The 18,849-nt window shown below is 37.2% G+C and overlaps 1 protein-coding gene across 3 annotated transcripts in view; it reads right to left on the bottom strand.

The window, feature by feature from the left end:
• tbl1xr1a (TBL1X/Y related 1a) overlaps window positions 1–18,849 on the bottom strand; it is a 167,409-nt gene that overhangs the window by 10,304 nt on the left and 138,256 nt on the right. For all 3 annotated transcript variants that reach the window (XM_060834806.1, XM_060834805.1, XM_060834807.1), the window contains 8 exons: window positions 16,082–16,214; window positions 15,671–15,812; window positions 12,651–12,714; window positions 11,469–11,566; window positions 11,291–11,351; window positions 9,054–9,175; window positions 3,567–3,641; window positions 1,079–1,206 (listed from right to left, as the gene is read on the bottom strand). In XM_060834806.1, the coding sequence (XP_060690789.1) occupies window positions 1,079–1,206; window positions 3,567–3,641; window positions 9,054–9,175; window positions 11,291–11,351; window positions 11,469–11,566; window positions 12,651–12,714; window positions 15,671–15,812; window positions 16,082–16,214 (823 nt within the window). The remainder of the gene's footprint in view (window positions 1–1,078; window positions 1,207–3,566; window positions 3,642–9,053; window positions 9,176–11,290; window positions 11,352–11,468; window positions 11,567–12,650; window positions 12,715–15,670; window positions 15,813–16,081; window positions 16,215–18,849) is intronic.

Below are 18,849 nucleotides of genomic sequence, written 5' to 3'. Positions count from 1 at the left end.
GCTGTACTCCAAAATTTTAGATTCCCATCAGCAGAACCCAGCCTCTGAGCTTCTACACTGTCAAGCTCCTTCAGAATCCTTTATGCTTCAAAGCCTCTACAAAATCATTTTTGTTTCATTACTGTTAATGAAAGTTAAAGGCTTAGTGAAAGCACACTGTAATGCTCGATACCTATTTTACAAAAATATGCTTGTGTTCTATCCTCTAAAAACTTTTAAGTTCCAGTTTGCTTGCTATTTTTCTCATATCCAACTGATTGGCAGCATTTGCTTGAGATGTAAGCACTTTATTTAATACATCCTTCTTTAAAATATTTACTCACCTCTATCACCCTGCTTTATGAAACATTTTTATCTGGAACTGTAGTTCCTGAGCTAATAATTGGTGTGGCACAGATTGAGGAGGGAGAGGAAAACTCCTATCGTAAAGTTTCATGTGAACAGATGGTGGTTGGTCATCCACAGCAGCAAAGTGCTTTGTCACCATCCCCCGAACTCAGTGAGAAGCAAATTTTGTCAAGACACAGTGTAATAGCTAAAATTTTGTCCTACTGGCTGTCAACAATTTTTCTGGCTAGTGTGTCATGGTATATTTTGAGAACTGTAGGTCCTCAGGAACAGATCGAGAAATCCAATAAATAACTGGGACTATCTGACTGGTGCATTCTGTGGTATTTCCTGGTTAGTCAAAGGTAACTAAAAGAAATGAATTTCAAAGATTCAATTGCTTGGCTTTCTGATTGTTACTCATTTCCTATTTCACAGTTGGTTTACATATTGTCGCCTATTTTAGATACAACAGCAACATTTAAGAGGCATCTTGACATTTACAAGCGAAGGCAGGGAATAGCAGGATACGGACTGCAAATAGTTAGAAAGGTATATGTCAGCGCAGGCTTGATAGTCTGAAACGGTCTGTTCCTTTACTGCACTATTCTGTATTCTTTGCTTACTTGGAAAAATTAATTTCTTCTCCGTGTTACAATATGATATATTCTCAGATAGAATATTTTTGAAAGGGATGACAGATATACAGAGATTCAGGTCTTCTAATAATATAGAGAATATTATTTCTTACCTTGCTAACATAAGATTGGCAGTTGGATTGTTAGTACCAGGTCCTGTAGGACTCCACTTAATAGTATAGATTTCCTTGTTGTGCGCTTGTAAATCATGAACACATGCATCTTGCTTCATACTCCAGATCTATGAGAAACATGATAAAAACCTAAGTAAGGAAATGAACTTGGCAACACCACTATACTCCTCTCAACAGGTACATTAAATAGACAAGATTGTAAAAGAGATCTACGGAAAATAATATTTAACATACATTAACTAAGAAAAAAAGCCACTCTGCTCCTCCTTCCCATAGCTAATGTATGATTTTTCCTTTCATTACCTGAAAGAGATGCTGAACCTTAAAAGTTAAATTTCCACAATACATTTTTAAAAGCATTAACTTTGCCAACTTTGAATTAACCTTTGAAAGTTCCAGGATGCATTATCAGGATCTCACTTATTCAAATGCACAGCCAGCTGAAGTTCACAAATGATCATGGTCTATATATGTTCCCACAATTTGGTATGAAAGCATTCTTTAATATATACAAATATTGTGGAATGTTGATGCATACAGCTCTCTTCAAGAATTGGAAATCACCCGTATAACACTTGCTGGAAAAATGTGCACCAACATAAGACCCAGTGAAACACAAACAGGGGAATAACCAAAAATAAGATCTAAAAAGAAGGATTTAGGAGATATTGAAGGTAAAGAGGTAAGTTGCCAAGCAATGTGGTGCTGGGAGAAAGATATGGATTCTGAAAGATTTGCTTTTAATCGTGGCTCACAGGAAGCAGAGTTTGGTATTAGGAAACCACAGGATATCTGTAGGGACATTTGGCTAATAAAAATTGCTCAGATAGAGTTGAACAAGACTATGAAAGAACTTAAAAAGGAATAAAAGATTTGCTAAGGACGTAGAAAGTTATTATGGTTAATAAGGGAATGGATAATGAAAACATCAGGAAAAGAACAAGCTAGAATTCTGAATTACTTAATGTGTGAAAGGAGTCTGGAGCCAACTTAAGAAATGAAGTAACAGACATTACACTGACCAGGTACGAGTGTCAGCAAACTATGCTTCAAAGGTGGAAGGAATTAACCTTGCCAAAATGCACTTAGAGAAAGCATTTTAATTTGGTATTAAACAGGATCACTTGATTTAGCCTGAGGGAACAGCCTGGAATCTGAGCCAAAAAGAAAAAGTATTGCGATGGAAACCACAAAGAGGAACTTTGCTTTTGTTCGTGTTGATTTGAAGGAAATTGTGAACCATTCTGAGCCTGCTGTTAGACATATAACAGCAACACCTTAGAATCTACAGTAGAGGTTAAGAAGGGTTGAGCTGGCAATATCAATATGCAAATAGATGGCTAATGTATGGTTGCCAATGATATAGTCAAGTGTAAATAACAAATATAGGGGAAGCCAAGTATAAAGTCTAACTTCCATACTTGTAATAGAACTGTGGGTGTTTCTATACCAGAAGCAGCACCAATTGAAGAAGGCAGCTCATCACTAACTTCTCAAGAGCAATGAATGCTGACCTTGCTGGTGATACCCACAATAAATAACAAAAGAATAATTTGATGCAGATGGAAAAATAAACTAACGTAATGCATTTAATCATTGGGACAAAAGTAAAAAAGAAGCGAAGTAGCGGGGTTATGGAAATAAACAAGCGAGTGTAAATAGTCTAATTTAACATCATTCATATCCACTATAGTATGGGTACGAGATCAGAACAGGATTCCTGATGCTCATATGTATGCTTTCCCAACCAGAAGCACATCCAGCTCATATAACTCTAAGATGTACGAAATTACAAAGAATCAAGATAAAGCTGGACATATAGGTCCTATTTCTTTAGCAGAATAGAGAATCACAAAGAGATATAGATTTATAGTAACAGGGAGAATGGTCAGTGGGAAATTGAGAAGATTTAGAGGGGCACTGGAAGTCTGGAATTCATTACCTGAAAAAGAGTGGAGGAAGCAGAAATGCACACTACAAAGTACTTGAATATGCACTTCTAACGCCGTTACTAAAAAGGCTATAGGCCAAGAGCTAAAAAGTGGGATCAGGTTATATAGTCTTATATTGGGCAATAGAGATACTACTGGCGGAATGGTCTCAACCATAAATTTCCATAATTCTTAATTATTTGTGAAATAATGACTGATACGATCAATGTCTGGAACTCATGTCCTGTACACAGAAGTCAAATTAAAGATTTTAAATGTTTCAGGAACTTGATTTAAGCATTTTGAGCTTTGTCCTTTTACATTTGATTTCATTTGTTCATTTTTTTAAAAATCAGTTCTCCAATCACCCCTATCACATCTACGAGACATACGCCATCATTAAAGATGCCTGCAGTGGTTTGATTACTATACTAAATCTTCAATTTTTTTTAACTGTGACAGAACTTTTAATACAATATTTAATTCATAACAAATTAAATGCTGTAACAACAACAAAAAAATGAAACATTAATTACCTTCAAGGTCATGTCATCAGAACAAGATGCAAGTAGATTCCCTGTTGGATCCCACTTGATTGCATTTACTTCATTCTGAAAATAGATCCAGATCATTAAAAATGAATAAGACATTCCTTTAATATCTGTAGCCAGAAGTTCTTGAAATTTAACATCAATGAAACGAGCTGAATATCTGTTTTCAACCAAGTATTGTCAGTACCAGGAATAGATTATTCAATTATAGTCAACAAGTGCTTATCAACATTAGCACAAAAGTACGGCATCAATCCTGAAATATGTACAACATTCTAAAGTGATAATATATGACAGTAGTCTTAACTAATTAAACAGATCAATCAAAGCTATAGTCAAAATTCAAAACTGAAGTCTAAACATCTAAACTGAAAAGAATGATTTACAGATTCATGCTAATAATTCTGTCAACCTACAGCACTGAGTGATTTGAAAATTGAGAAACTTCATAAAATACAGTAAAATGTGTTTTATTGAACACTTAACAAATTGAATGTGCCATCAACCAGCATCTCTGATTCTCCTGAACCTAATGCAGTAACCAGGATACTTCCTCATGCGCCCTGGCACTCAAGTGCTAGCAGATAAGATTCCAATGATAATCTGATGTGAGCTGGCACCCAAGTACTCTTATAGAGTCATAGTATCATACAGCATGGAAACAGACCCTAGTCCATACCAATCATTCCCAAACTATTCCCACTTACCTGCATTTGGCCCATATCCCTCCAAATCTTTCCTATTCACATACTTATCCAAATGTCTTTAAAATGTTGTAACTGCATCAGCATTCACTACTTCCTCCGGCAGTTCACTCCACACACTAACCTTTGCGTAAAAAATTTCCCCTCGTGTCCCTTTTAAATCTTTCTTTTCTCACTGTAAAAGTATATCCTCTAGTTTTGAACTCCCACACTCGAGGGAAAAAGCCCTTGTCATTCATCTCATCTATGCCCCCCCATGATTTTATATACTTCTATAAAGTCACCATTCAACCTCCCACACTCTAGTGAAAAAGGTCCCAGACAAACCAACTTATTTTTATAACTCAAACTCCATTCCAGGCAACATCCTGGTAAAATGTTTCAGAACCTTCTGCAATTTCCTAGAACAGGGAGACCAGAGTTATGCACAGTGCTCCAGAACAGGCTTCACCAATGTCCTGTACAACCTCAACATGATGGTCCAACTCTTTTACACAAAGGTCAGAGTGATGATAGCAAGTGTGCAAAACAGTTTCACAATTGCCCTGTCTGCATCTGACATGAATTTCAAAGAATAATGTACTTAGACCTCCACTACACTAGCCCCTACCATTAACTGTATAAGTCCTGCCCTTGTTTGTTTTACCAAAATGCAAGACCACGCATTTATCCAAATTAAACTCCATCTGCCACTCCTCAGCCCATTGCCCCAACTGATCAAGATCTCAAAGTTATCTTGGATAACCTTCTTCACTGTCCACTATACTACCAATTTTGGTGTCATCCACAAACTTATTAACCATCCCTCCTATATTCTCATTCAAATCATTTTTACAAACTACAAAAGCGGACACAGTACCAATCCCTGCGGAACACCGCTGGTCACAGACCTCCAGTCCAAGAAACAACTCTCCACCACCAACTTCTGTCTGCTACTGTCAGGTCAATTTTGTATCCAATTAGCAAGCTAACCCTGAATTCAAAGTGATCTAATTTTACTAATTAGTCTTCCACGTAGAACCTTAAAGGTATTGCTAACACCCAAGTAAATAACATCTACTGCACTGCCCTCATCAATCTCTTTGTTACTTCCTCAAAACACTCAAATCAAGTTTGACAAACAGGACATCCCTCACACAAAACCATGGTGACTAGCCCTAATCATTCCTTGCCTCTCCAAGTGTATATAAATCCTGTATTTCAGGATCAACGCCAACAACTTACCACCACCAATGTCTCAGATTGATAGTTCTCAAGCTTTTCCTTACAGCCTTTCTTAAATTAAGGCACAACATTAGCCACCCTCCAGTGCACCCACACCTCATCCATAGTTATAGATAATACAAATATTTCTGTTCGGGGCCCCAGAATTTCTTCCCCAACTTTCCAGAACACCCTGGGATACACTTGATCAGGTCCTGGAGATTTATCCACCTTTATGTTTTCTAAGATCTCCAGTACTTCCCTTCTGTAATGTGAACAGTTTTCAAAACATCAGTATTTATTTCAGAGTTCTCTCGTCTCTATTTCTTTCTCCACAGTAGAGATTGACTTAAAACATTCATTTAATATCTCTCCCATCTCCTGAAGTTCAAGGCAAAGATGCGCTTGTTGATCTTTATGGGGAACGTATCTTACTGTACTCTTTGGATTATCCTAAACGTTATCTGCCAAGACCTCTTTCATATCCTCCCTTGGCCTTCCTGATTTCCCCACTAAGAAAGCCCCTGTACACTTTATACTCTTCAAGAGATTCATTTGATCCTAATTGTCTTTATCTAATTTGTTTTATTCTTGAATAGAACCTCAATATCTTTATTCATGCATTGTTCCCTAATCTTATCAGTCTTATATTTCACTCAAACAGAAACATAACATCTCTGAACTCTCATGATTAGATTTTTGAAAGTCTCCCACTTGTCAGTCATCCCTTTACCTGCGAACTGTCTACTCCAATCGACTTTTGGAAGTTCTTGTCTCGTACCATTAAAATTTGCCTTACTCCTTTTAAGAACTCAACTTTTATGGAAGACTTATCCTTTTACCCTTTTTCTTTTCCATAATTATTTTAAAACTGACAGAATCATGATCTTGGGTAACATCTTGACACAATAGCAATACAGATATTGGGACAGATACTGTATGATACTCAAGAATGGAAATCTGGATGTCCTTTGTGATCCTTGTTTTGATGGGACCTAGCCTTGTGGTAACAGGCACCACTTTAATTTCTGCAGAACAGCAATATTCTACTCCCATACTGCAATTATGGAGACCCAGATAAGAACAGGGATCACAGTGCAAAGAAGTTGTGCTGACATTACAACAGAGCTTGGGCAACTGGAAACCTACTGCAAAGTGTAAGAATAGGAAGAGCCGATGAAAGAATATAATGTTGGCTCATTCCTGATATATAATATCAAGGCGCACAAAAAATCAATCCCTGGCTTTCTTGCTAGTTCCGAATTAAATAAAGCTGTTCAAAAGGCCCCAGACATTACATGCCCCACACTGCAGCAGTTAGACTGTACTTTACGTGTGTGTTTTTGGCTGAAATATTAAGAGCGTATCCCTATCTCTAGAAAACACAAGAGTTGCAACAAAACTGAAGTGAACCATATTGTTAATGGAAGCTGAAATAATGGGGAGGTATCTGAATCTTCAAAATCTCAGAGACATCAAAAAGGATTGTGAAGATCTCTGGCTAATCTGTTCCTGTGCAATTACAATACTGGTACCTACCTGGCAATATGGGCAACTGACAAAATATGTCATTTGGACAAAACTCAGTTGCAAACCAACCTGCCTGACACCACACTAATCGAGCCCCTACCCTCACATCAGCCTATTCTTTGCTATCAGTAAAATGATGGAAGATGCTGCTGACTGTTCTATCAAATAGCACTTATACACCATCAATCTACAAATTGATGCTCAATTTAAGTTCAGCCTAGGTCACTGGAAGGGCATCACTGCCAATATTTCTCAGGGTGGTGTCCTGGTACAAAACATCTTCAGTTGCTTCCTCAATAATCTTTCTTCAAGTATAAAGTCAAAAGTAGGTACGTTTTACATAATTGCACAATATCCAGGACCACTTGCAACTCCTCATATGCTGATGCATGTTCATATGTAGCAAGATCTAGGCAATACAAGTTTGGACTGACGAATGGGAAGTAACATTCTTGCTGCACAAGTGCCTGACCAATGATCATCTCCTACAAAAGGACTTAACCATCTCCTTGACGTTCATTAGCACCACGTTTGCGGAGTTTCCCATTGACACTATCCTGGGTGTTGCAAAATCTGAACTGGACCCTCAGTCATATAAAGATGATGGCTAGAAGAGCAGGTCAGAATCATTGAATTCTGCAGCAAATAACTCTCATCTTGACTCCCCAAAGTCTGTTGTCTACCTGCTGGTCACGAGTCAGAAATATGAGGAATAATCTCTACTCATTGAACGAGTGCAATTCCGACAACACTTAAGCTCAACAGCATAAAGGACAAAATAATCTGCTTCACTGTTGCCCAATCCACCACAGTATGCGCAGTCACACCTTCTCTCAGTGATGCACATTGACAGCAATGTGCACCATCTAAAAGTACAGCAGAACACCTAAGTTTCTGAGACATCTTCCAAACTCCAACCACCTGGAAGGGGGAATTTAAAAAACCAGGGGACATATTTTAAAGATGGGATGAAAAAGATGCAAAAAGGGACCAGAGGGTGGTTTGTGTATGGAATGAACTACCAGTAGAAGATATAGGTGCAGTTACAACATTTAGAAAACATTTGGGTAGGTACATTTAGAGGGAAATAGGCCAAACGCAGTTATGCAGGGCTAGTTTGGTTTGGGAAACTTGACCAGCATCGACAGTTTGGACTGAAGGGTCTGTGTTTGTGCTGTATGACTCTATGACGATGGGACCTTCAGTAAAGAAAGACCTGTAACTCTGCATAATAGCATGTTTGCACAGTTTGCACTATTTTCTTCCTGCAAAATAGGCAAGCTGATATCAGAAAATCACATAAGGAAGTGATTGCACCATGGCCCAAACTACAAAACTGGATTAGCTGAATCGAAGGGTCCATTTCTATGCTCTATGACTCTACACATAAACATTGTCAAACAAAATTAAGGACCCAATGCTTTGGCAGATCACAAACCCATCATCACTGAAGGAAACTTTGATGTAGATAATTTCAGTGAAGATGAGAAAGTAAGTTTGTCTCGCGCTCTTGCCTATTTTGAGATTTTAATTAAAGATACTGCAAGGCAGACATGATATTCTTGCAAGAGGTTATGCAATTCTCATTGGTTTCAATTTCCTGAATCCCCATTCACTTATCTTCATTAGGCTCTAACTGATCTTTCAGTGCGGTTTCTTGAGTTTCAGCAATTATTCAGTATTCTGCATCATTAGGCAGTTGCCCCAACATAATGAGCAGTAGCAAATTTTCAACTGTGATAATTTCCAAGCCCTAATCCTATATTCAACACAAGACAAACAGCTTTCTGTAAGGGATCACTGCACAGCGAAGTATAAGAATGGGTCTCATTATTATTATCCAACCCCCTGCCCCAACTCTAGTCTGCAGCATTCCTTTTGTCACTTGGGCTAAGTTCAGTTACTTATTTGTGGATCAGAGTTCAACTCTAAAGCCTCCTGGTCCAAGTGGTCAATACCACATCATTTACACACTGTTACATGAAGAAAAAAAAAGGTCAATAATCAAAGCTGTCCAATTCTAGATAGTTATTACCGTGTGTCCCTGGAATGTCTTGATGGGCCTGTCTGCACCTAATTTACAGACATGGATGCACATGTCTGTGCTGCAAGAGGCAAATGTGTTATTGTTTTGCCAATCAACATCTAGTGCTGGAGCTGTAAATGCAAAGTAAAGAAGAGGAAAATATGTAACTCTTGATAATTATTACATATTACAATACAAATACAAGTTAATTCTTGCACGTCAAAATGGTTTTCAAAAGTACTACTTTAAAAGCTTTCGATTTGAAATGGAAAAGCATGGATGCCCATGATAATTCCAAGTACTATATAGAACAAATAAAACTACAGGGCTAGTGTAAATGGTGCAGTGTACTTAGCCAACTCCAATGTTAACAATCTTCAATTGCCCATTTTGTCAAATATTCAATTGTCCCACAAGAAGAACATTAAGAAATTGTGGAAATGAGTTACAGAAATAAAAGTACACATTAATGGTAACTTTCTGATATAAGCTGAAATTGGAAAGGTCTCAAACAGTTCAAAGTTATTCAAGGACAGAAAATTTCATCTAATTTCAAATTCAACAAACCTATCCGAAAAATTTTCCTCTGGTGGCCAAACAGGTATAATTCCCTAACAAGATGATGGGTTCCAAATAATTCTTAGTGATGATTACAATTCAAAATACAGTTGCCACTTCTACTATCATATTTTTGTTTTAAAGTCAAATTGCATCCAAAATTAAGACATTGACATGTAGACAGAACAATCTCAATTATCCAAATGAGATGGGCGAGGAGTATTTTGTTCAGATAACTGATCTGATCGTAGATAAGCAGTAATTTATGATTGTCGGTTATCCGGCAATACACACCATAATGCTGTTTAACTGATTACTGATCTGACATAAACAAATGGTAATTTTAGTGCTGGTTATTGAACATGCCTCGGTTATCCGGCAATGCATGCCATAACGCCATTTAACTGATAACTGAATGCTGAGGTTGCCTAATACTGTTTTTAAAAGGGCCCTTGTTTGGATCATCCAAAATTCGGATAACTGAGGTTGTACTGCATTGGGAAGCACAGCCACTTAAGGTTAAATCTGGCTGTTCTTTCAGAAACTGCTGCTCCTGATTTTGTTTGATTACATGCATGTACTTATACTAAGTACACTATATCTTTCAATTCATAATGGTCTATCAACCTAACATTGGTAGATTTAATCTGGTTACAGCTAAGAATATTTATTTAAGTCTATGCTTCAATGTCCTTCAAAGGATTTACAATGGACCACCACCTTGAATTCATTGAAGACCAACGCAAGTTTTGGCATATAGAAATTTTCTTTGGGGAACAACTAATTCAAAAATATTTCATTACAAATATTTCACAGCTACAGAAATACTACACCGATTTCCCTTAATCTTGAAATTTAGTAAATTATTGTATTTTAAATAAGAAATGGATTTACATTGTGCAATCTCATATGAAAATGGATGCAACTTGAAAACTGGGCACTAAAATAAATACTGAAGCTACTGCTGATGAAAATATTAGTTTGAGACATTTTTTAAAAATTTATTTCATTGCTGAAGTTTTTTTTAGCAATTTACTTGCAATTAATAAACTTGAAATCATCTCAGAGTGAAAAGCATGACAGCTATCATCAGTGTTGTGACAACACATCTATCTAGTACACTGATTCCAGACCAGCAGAAATGTGGTTAACTGAACTGCCCTCTGAAATAGTCAATCAAATCAAGGGAAATTAAGGCAGGGAAACAAACATAGGCCTCGCCAACAACACACATATTCCATGCAAGAACAAAAATAGCATTTGCATCACTGCTCATGTTTGTGAACTTTCTTTCATTTACATAATTTTTACATTGATTTAAGCATGCTTTAAAAAATTTAATATTAGCCAGTCATGGCAAATATGTGAAAGGAAATCCATATAGTATTTTAAACTTTTGTTTTTAAGAGAAAGACAAGCAAAAATTGCGAGCCTATAAATTTCAACAGAATCCTGCTCGCAAACAGCAGTCTTTCAGTAAGTCACTGTCTGTGATTAAGGCCATCTACCAAAGTTAATGAGAATCCCCAGAATACCATTCAAAAGTGACAACCTTAATTAATTCAGCAAATAGGGAAGGAATCAAATAGCTCTTAGCTATATCCTATGCTAAAACAATTCCTAATCAAAATAATCAAATTTAAATAAGTTTGTTTTAGATATAGTATTAAAATTCTCTAAAAGCTTACCAGAATGGAAAGGGAACTGCTGCTTGGCCTCTCCAGTATGTGCGTCCCAAATAATTGTTGTCTTCATTAAATAAAATTAATATATTAATCACAAGAAGCAATTACAAAATGAATGCATTATTCTGAAGCAATAAAGCATTACTTGTGTTGAAGTAATCAAATTATTTCAGAATCTTACCTTGTCCACTCCTGCACTAAGGATAAAATTTCCTTTCTTGTTCCATTTTAATGCAAATATAGGTCCTTTGTGTTGACCCAAGGTACTAGCAAGGTTACCTGAAAGAATGACAAAGAATATGTTACGAAAAGAACTGAAAATAGTGAGAAGCAAGTTACAAGATTTGTACTGGAACTAAAAATGCCGGAGGAAACATCACAGAAGCGCTTCACAGGAGGGTCCCAAGCACTGAAGATGTCACCTAGACAGGGGACGAAACGTCTGCAACACAAATTCCCAGCTCGGCGAACAGAACCACAACGAGCATCCGAGCTACAAATCTTCTCACAAACTTTGAATTTGTACTGCCAATTTTTACAGTGAAAAAACAATTTATATAGTCAAAGTTTAAAGGGAAAATCTGGCATTAATTGTAAAGTAATTACAATTCAAAGGATCTTCACAGCAGTACTGGATCTACAGTCTTGTGATGAACCGCATTATTCGTTAAAAGCACAACAATTCAATTTCCTATCACCAACAGATCTTGCTTTGGAGGTAAGCAGCTAAAACCATGGAACTTTACAACACAATTACAAAGCACATATTTGGTAGTGATACGTTTATATTACTGAAATGTTAGTAAAGCCACATTATAGTGGAGAAAAAAAATGGAAATGACATTAGATTTAGTTTTTAAATGAAATTGAAAAATCAATATCCACTTAAGATGCTGGGCATTCTATTTGTTTTCGGAATTCATCTTCAGTTAATTCAGAACAGTTCTGAAAATGCATCACTAGACCCAAAATATTAGACTCTCGTTTTCTGTCCACAGACACTGCCAGACCTACTGAGCTTTCATTTCCAGTAATTTCAGCTTTTGTTTATGATTGGGCAATTATTCTGGGTGTTAATGGAACCCACTGGCATGAACATATCACTGGTGGTGCGACTGATCCTACAGTTTCAGATATTCCTGCAAATTCATGCGAAAAGTTACAAGAAGCAACAAGACTAAGCATTGCCTCAGTGGGCATGTGAAAAGGGAAACAAACAAAGTTTCTTTAACTATGTTTTCTGCTTTCCCAGAGGCCATTTCATGGGATATATTCTAAGAATAAACATCTATATTTTATGTAGCATATTGGCAGAAACTGGATTAAATAAAAATGGCACAAGTAAACAAAGAATAAAACTCACCATCTTTTGTCCATATTCTTGCAAATCCATCATATGAACCTGTTGCTAGAAGTGTGCCTTCACTCTAAGACAATGGAGAATAATCTTAATAATTACATCCAATTAAGCTTGTAACAAATTACATTGTCAGCAATGAGGTGAATAATAATCATGAATTCTATTAACACTAACGGCATCTAAACGTTACACTGGGATCAAAATCATTGGGTTGGAAAGAATAGAAACAATAACTATTGCTCCATTGCACCTTCCAATGAACCTAGGTACAAGTCCCTTCACTTGGGCATCAGATACACAGGTTTGGGGATTGTTCCAAAGACCACCATGGGTAAATAAACACCACTGTCACTGTCAATTTAGAGATAAACATTAACCAACAGTTCGGTTCAGACTTAAGTTAACTGTCAAACTGAAAAAAAGCATAAGATGTAGGAACAAAAGTAGGCCATTCAGCCCATCGAGTCTGCTCCACTAATCTGAGAGATCATTGCTGATGTATTCAATTCCGCATTCCTGCCTTTTCCCCACAAACTGTTGATTCAGTTACTGATTAAAATTTGGTCTATCTCAGCCTTGAACACACTTTACCATAGAGCACTTTAGAAGCTGGATGGTTAAGAATTTCAGAGATTCCCTACCCTCTGACTGAAGAAATTCTTCCTCATCCCCCTTTTAAAAGGGTGACCCCCCTTTATTGTGAGATTATACCTTCTGGTCCTAGGTTACCCCACAAATGTAAAAAATCTTACTGCATCTAACCTGCCCCGATCCCTACGAATCTTGTATATTTCAATATGGTTGCCTTTTTTTTTGAGTACATGCCCAACCTACTCAACCTCTCTAATGGTATTAGCCTATTGATCCTTCTTTGAACTGCTTCCAAAAGCAGCACATATCTTTTCTTTGATAAGGGGCCCAAAACTGTTCACAGTTTTCCAGCTACAGTTTGACTCGTGCCTGCAATGACTTAGCAAAACTTTGCTATTTCTATGCTTTGTTCCCTTCGAAATAAAGATCAATACTTCAATTGCCTTCCCTGTTACCTGTTAAAATTGTATGCTAGCTTTCTAATAAAGATTTGTGCACGACTCTCAAAACCTTCTCTGCTATAGCTTTCTTCTGCTTAGTCTCACTTAATAATATTCAACTCTTCTATTCTGCCTGTTGAAGTGCATAACCTCACATTTTCCCACATTATTTCCATGTATCAAGTTCTTGCCCACTCATTTAATCTGTCTATATCCCCCCACAGAGTTTCTGCATCATTCTCAGCATTTACCTTCCCGCCCATTTTAAATTTAGCTGTACTATATTCAGCTTCTTCATCCAAATCATTAGTACATTTTGTAAACAATTTTTACTTCAGCACTGACCCCTGCGGCACTCCCAATAGTTACAAGCCATTTTTATCTTCAAAATGACAACTCCTCCCCCATCCCAAATCTCCATCTTCTACTGGTTAGCCAATCCTCTATCTGCACTAATATACCACCTCCAACACCATGGGCTCTTATTAAGTAGTCTAAAGATGTGCGGGTCAGGTGAATTGGCCACGCTAAATTGCCCGTAGTGTTAGGTTAGGGGCATGGGTGGGTTGCGCTTCGGCGGGTCGGTGTGGACTTGTTGGGCCGAAGGGCCTGTTTCCACACTAAGTAATCTAATCTAATCCAATCTAATCTGTGCTACCCTATCAATTACCTTCTATAAATCTAAATATATTGGATTTAATGCTTCTCCCTTACCTATTCTGTTTTTTAATCACCTCATAGAATTCTAGTACACTTGAGACATGATTTCCCCTTCATGACGGCATGCTGACTTTGCTTCATCACATTATATCTTTCTAAATACTCTGTTATTGCATCCTTTATAATATAATAAGGGACATTAAGCTAACTGGCCAACGGTTACTGGTGTTTTTATCTCTTCCCCTTTTTGACAAAGTTATTACATTGGAAGTTTTCCAATCCTTTGATACTTTTCCAGAATCTAAGGATTCCTGAAAGATTATCACCAGTGCATCCACTGCATCTACTCCTTTTAATATCCTCTGTGCAGTGCCACTAGCCTCTGATAGGCCAGCAGCACCTAGAAATTAATGGAAGTCCCTTCCTAAGCTAATTAAAGAGCTATTGCCCCAACTAACAAACTGAGGCAGGTAGCTGAGGAGTGGCTGACCTACCCCCAGGGTGTAAGGACCCTGGTCTCAGCATATAACTTAGGCAATGATTATTTTGTACACGTGCTGTGCCACACATACCTTATATTGCATCATTATATATATAGTTTAGTAAACTGAATGGGAAATTAGTTTGTGTCAGCAACAGAGGAGTGTAAAAGATGTAATACACAAACATACCGATACAGATATGTATCGGATACATGCATACACAGGACCGACTGCTTTCAGAGTCAAAGAAGCCCAATCCAAATTATGCTAGGAAATGCTGCCAAGAATATTCTTTGTAAAATCTGAAGCACACCAATTTCTGAATCTTTGTAATCGGTAATTTTGTATAAATCAGGCATGCATTTGCATTACTTTTAAGTGGTAAGCAGAGTGTGGGTGGGAAATTCATTGCTATTAGTGGCTTGTGAAAATGAATTGGTCTATCTAAATCAACAGCGGAGTTGATTTAGATAGTGTAAAATCAGTGTATAATGCACAGTTGATATCTGTCCAAAATTTATATCTTAGAATACAGACAGGAGAATATAAACTGGTCGGTGCAACATCAAAGGCCGAAGGACTTGTACTGCGCTGTAATGTTCTATGTTTGATCTAAAAGTCTCAAATTGCCAGCAAGTAGGAATCTTTACGATGAAGTTAAGAATTTAAAAATGTGTTGCTGGAAAAGTGCAGCAGGTCAAGTAGCATCAAAGGAGCAGGAGAATCGACGTTTTGGACATCAGCCCTTGACGAATTACATGTGCATCTATTTATAATTTAATTTTGCAATATAATTGTTAAAATCATTACTAATTTTACATAGTACAGATTTGATAGATTCATCACTTACATTCCAGTCTAAAGATGTGACATCTTTGTTGCTTGGTACATCTTGCCCTCCTTCCCTTATGCAGTGCCTAAGTACGAGCTGAGTGGGGCCACCACTACTATTTTCACTAAGATTCCATATCCGTGCCGTTGAGTCTCCTGATCTGGAGAACAAATTTTAAAAATGAAATCACATTTGAGCTGCAACTTATAAATTGGTACAGGATGCTTTCTTAAATATGAGAGACATTTAAAAACAATTTGCTATGAATGACATTTGTCAAATTTTGACAAAAAGAACTTACAAAGTTGATATTTTATACAGATCTGATACGATTTGAAAGTGAGTATAAACAAACAATTCTTTATCAAACAGCCTGATATGGCTTAGCCATTAATATATAAACAATCATCAATTTTTTTTAAAACTTACCCAGATGCCAAGAGATCACTGACTGGATTCCAGGCACATATGAAAACCTCTGATTCATGTCCACGCAATACCATAGCTTTATTGGATGGTATATCCACATCTACATCAACTTCCATCATATCTGTATGGTTATCTATTTATATAAAAGAAATGAAAGAATTAAAATCTTTTGAGCAATTAGCATGGAAAAGTAGACTGAAAAGATTAATGCAAACATTCCAAGAGATCAGATATCAATTGGATGTTCTGAAATGCTTTCTTCAATCATGCCTAGGTTTGTGAATCAATAGGGACATTCCAGCAATATAAATTAAATGCACTTCACTGAAATTTCTAACAGCTAAAAGCACCCTGAATAAATTCTGGACAATACAGCTCAACATGAAGCAATTATTCAGTACAAAACAATAAGAAAAACTACTTATAATTTATGGAATATCTTTTAAAGCATTCCTTTTCAGTTTTCTCCACAATTTAGAAACATCAGGTTTACTTAAATTACAAAACAAAAGCAATTTAGTCATTTTGATCAATGGATTTTTATTCACAAACAATTACTTTTTGGTTTGCAAGTATCCATATTTCATTAAAAATCAAACAACACCAGGTTATAGTCCAACAGGTTTAATTGGAAGCACTAGTTTTCGAAGCGCCACTCCTTCATCAGATGATTGTGGAGGACACAATTGTAAGACACAGAATTTATAACATAAGTTTACAGTGCAATGTAAAATGTAAACTTTTGTGATAAATTCTGTGTCTTACAATTGTGTCCTCCGCAACCAATTGATGAAGGAGTGGCGCTCCGAAAACTAGTGCTTCCAGTTAAGCCTGTTGGGACTATAGCCTGGTGTTGTGAGATTTTTAAACTTTGTACACCCCAGTCCAACACCGGCATCTCCAAATCATCCATATTTATTGCTTTCGCAGCAGTAAATTTGCCTTAAAAAGGGCAGGTGAAATTCAAGAACTTTTATTTCTTATTTTTGCTTACCATATGAATCAGTGAGAAATACAATAAACACAACCTTACATCAAACAACAAACTCAACAGTGCAAATGCTTGAAATCAGAAAGCAATACAAATCAAAAAGCTGGATATATTTGCGTCAAGAAGCTTTGGCGGAACAGAAGTTAGTTGACATTTCACTTTTTATATCAGTTTGCTTCTGTATCACCTCAGACATCTTCCTTACGTCAAGCCCATTGGTTTCAACATAAGATCTGAACAGCGTGAGCTCTCTCGGGAAGCTGTAATAGAGCACTGAAAGGACTGAGTCGAGAGACTAAGTCCAAATAATTGCAAAATTATTTTAATTCCGAAGAAAGAAGTTCACTTGCAAGCAGAATGACATGCAATGTGTTTCAAGATAAAACAGTACAGGACACTCGGCCCTAGAAATTGGATTGTGGCTGAATTGTGAATGGAACAGGTGAGATGTTAAAGGATTAATTTGTTCTGCTGACATGTAAGAAATTGGATGCCTCGGGGGGGTGTGGTTCTGTCTTGCAGGCAGGATATGATAACCTAAGCATATACTGTTTTAAAGAATAACCTAATCTCACACTGTATTGAGAAATAATCTAATCACTTTATATTGTTTTTGGGTGTTATGTGACTATGGGGGAGTGGCAGGGGGTTGTGTGTTGTGTGCATGAGGGAGGATGGTTCCTTTTTTCAAAAAGCATTACTTGACACGCTCCGTAAACATCACGAAGAGTGTTAAGTGATCCTCTAAAAAGGTGGTATTTGCTGAAATAAATCATAGCTTTAGACAAAAGTTGGCATATTTCAGTTGTATCAAGCATGCAAGAATCTTAAAAAGGGAACCTAACATTTGGTGACAAGAGTCCAACATATATGGAGCTGCAAGGCGGATTAAGTGATCGACGGCGGAATGGTAATGTGAGACAGATGGTCCCACTAACTAAGATTTACCGTGATCTCCCTCACTAAACCTATCACTGAGTTGACTCCTCATCCCTTAGGACTCTGTAGTGATGGAATCTCCAAGATAACTTACACACTTGTACCCCAGTGAGTTCATCCTAGAGAGGTTGGAATCCCCCTGAATTCGGAGGTTAGAGTCCTCTAATAGCAGGGTTTGAGTCGCGGAACATAGTACATAGATAAAGGATAACTACTATACGGTTCTGTCTCAATCACACTGCCTTCGACCCACCCTATAGTGGGTGTGGAGACTGAGGACACTGGATCAGTATATAGAGATAAGTTAGGAAGTTGAGATTGTAAAAATGGGATAGACATTGGACAAGTAGGTGTCGGAGGCGCTTTGCATCGGTTATGCCGGGATAACTCGCAAAATGAGGAACAGTTCGGGGGCCTTTCAGGATGTTTAAATAAAAAAATTGGGAAATGAAATTTGGCCGATAGGAAGAACTTTGGACATAGATAAATGTTTAAAAACAGAGGAGGCAATTTGGGACTAAATGGAAACCTTTAATATCCACATGGAGAAAGACTGCTGAGGAAATAACAAATAAATCTAAACAGGCCAGCTGGGAGAATAATGCACGTCAAAGAGGGATCAGAATGTGTGATCATGAGGGAAACCCTAAGTCTTGGTAGGTGCTGAAGAGTCAGTGTGAGGATTATGATACGAATGCAGAAAAACAGGAAAAACTGAGAAAGGAGAGGCAAAATAAGGAATCAGAGTTGAAACGCCAAGCTGGACTATCAACTGGGAATAAAATGGAGGTACCTCCTGACATGTCTGGTCTACCAATAATGCTTCAAAATAATGATA

Source organism: Hemiscyllium ocellatum, chromosome 13, assembly GCF_020745735.1.
Source record: "Hemiscyllium ocellatum isolate sHemOce1 chromosome 13, sHemOce1.pat.X.cur, whole genome shotgun sequence".
NCBI classification, from domain to species: domain Eukaryota; kingdom Metazoa; phylum Chordata; class Chondrichthyes; order Orectolobiformes; family Hemiscylliidae; genus Hemiscyllium; species Hemiscyllium ocellatum.
The sequence above is the reverse complement of the archived record's forward strand: the minus strand, read 5'-3'. Positions and strand labels throughout refer to the sequence as shown.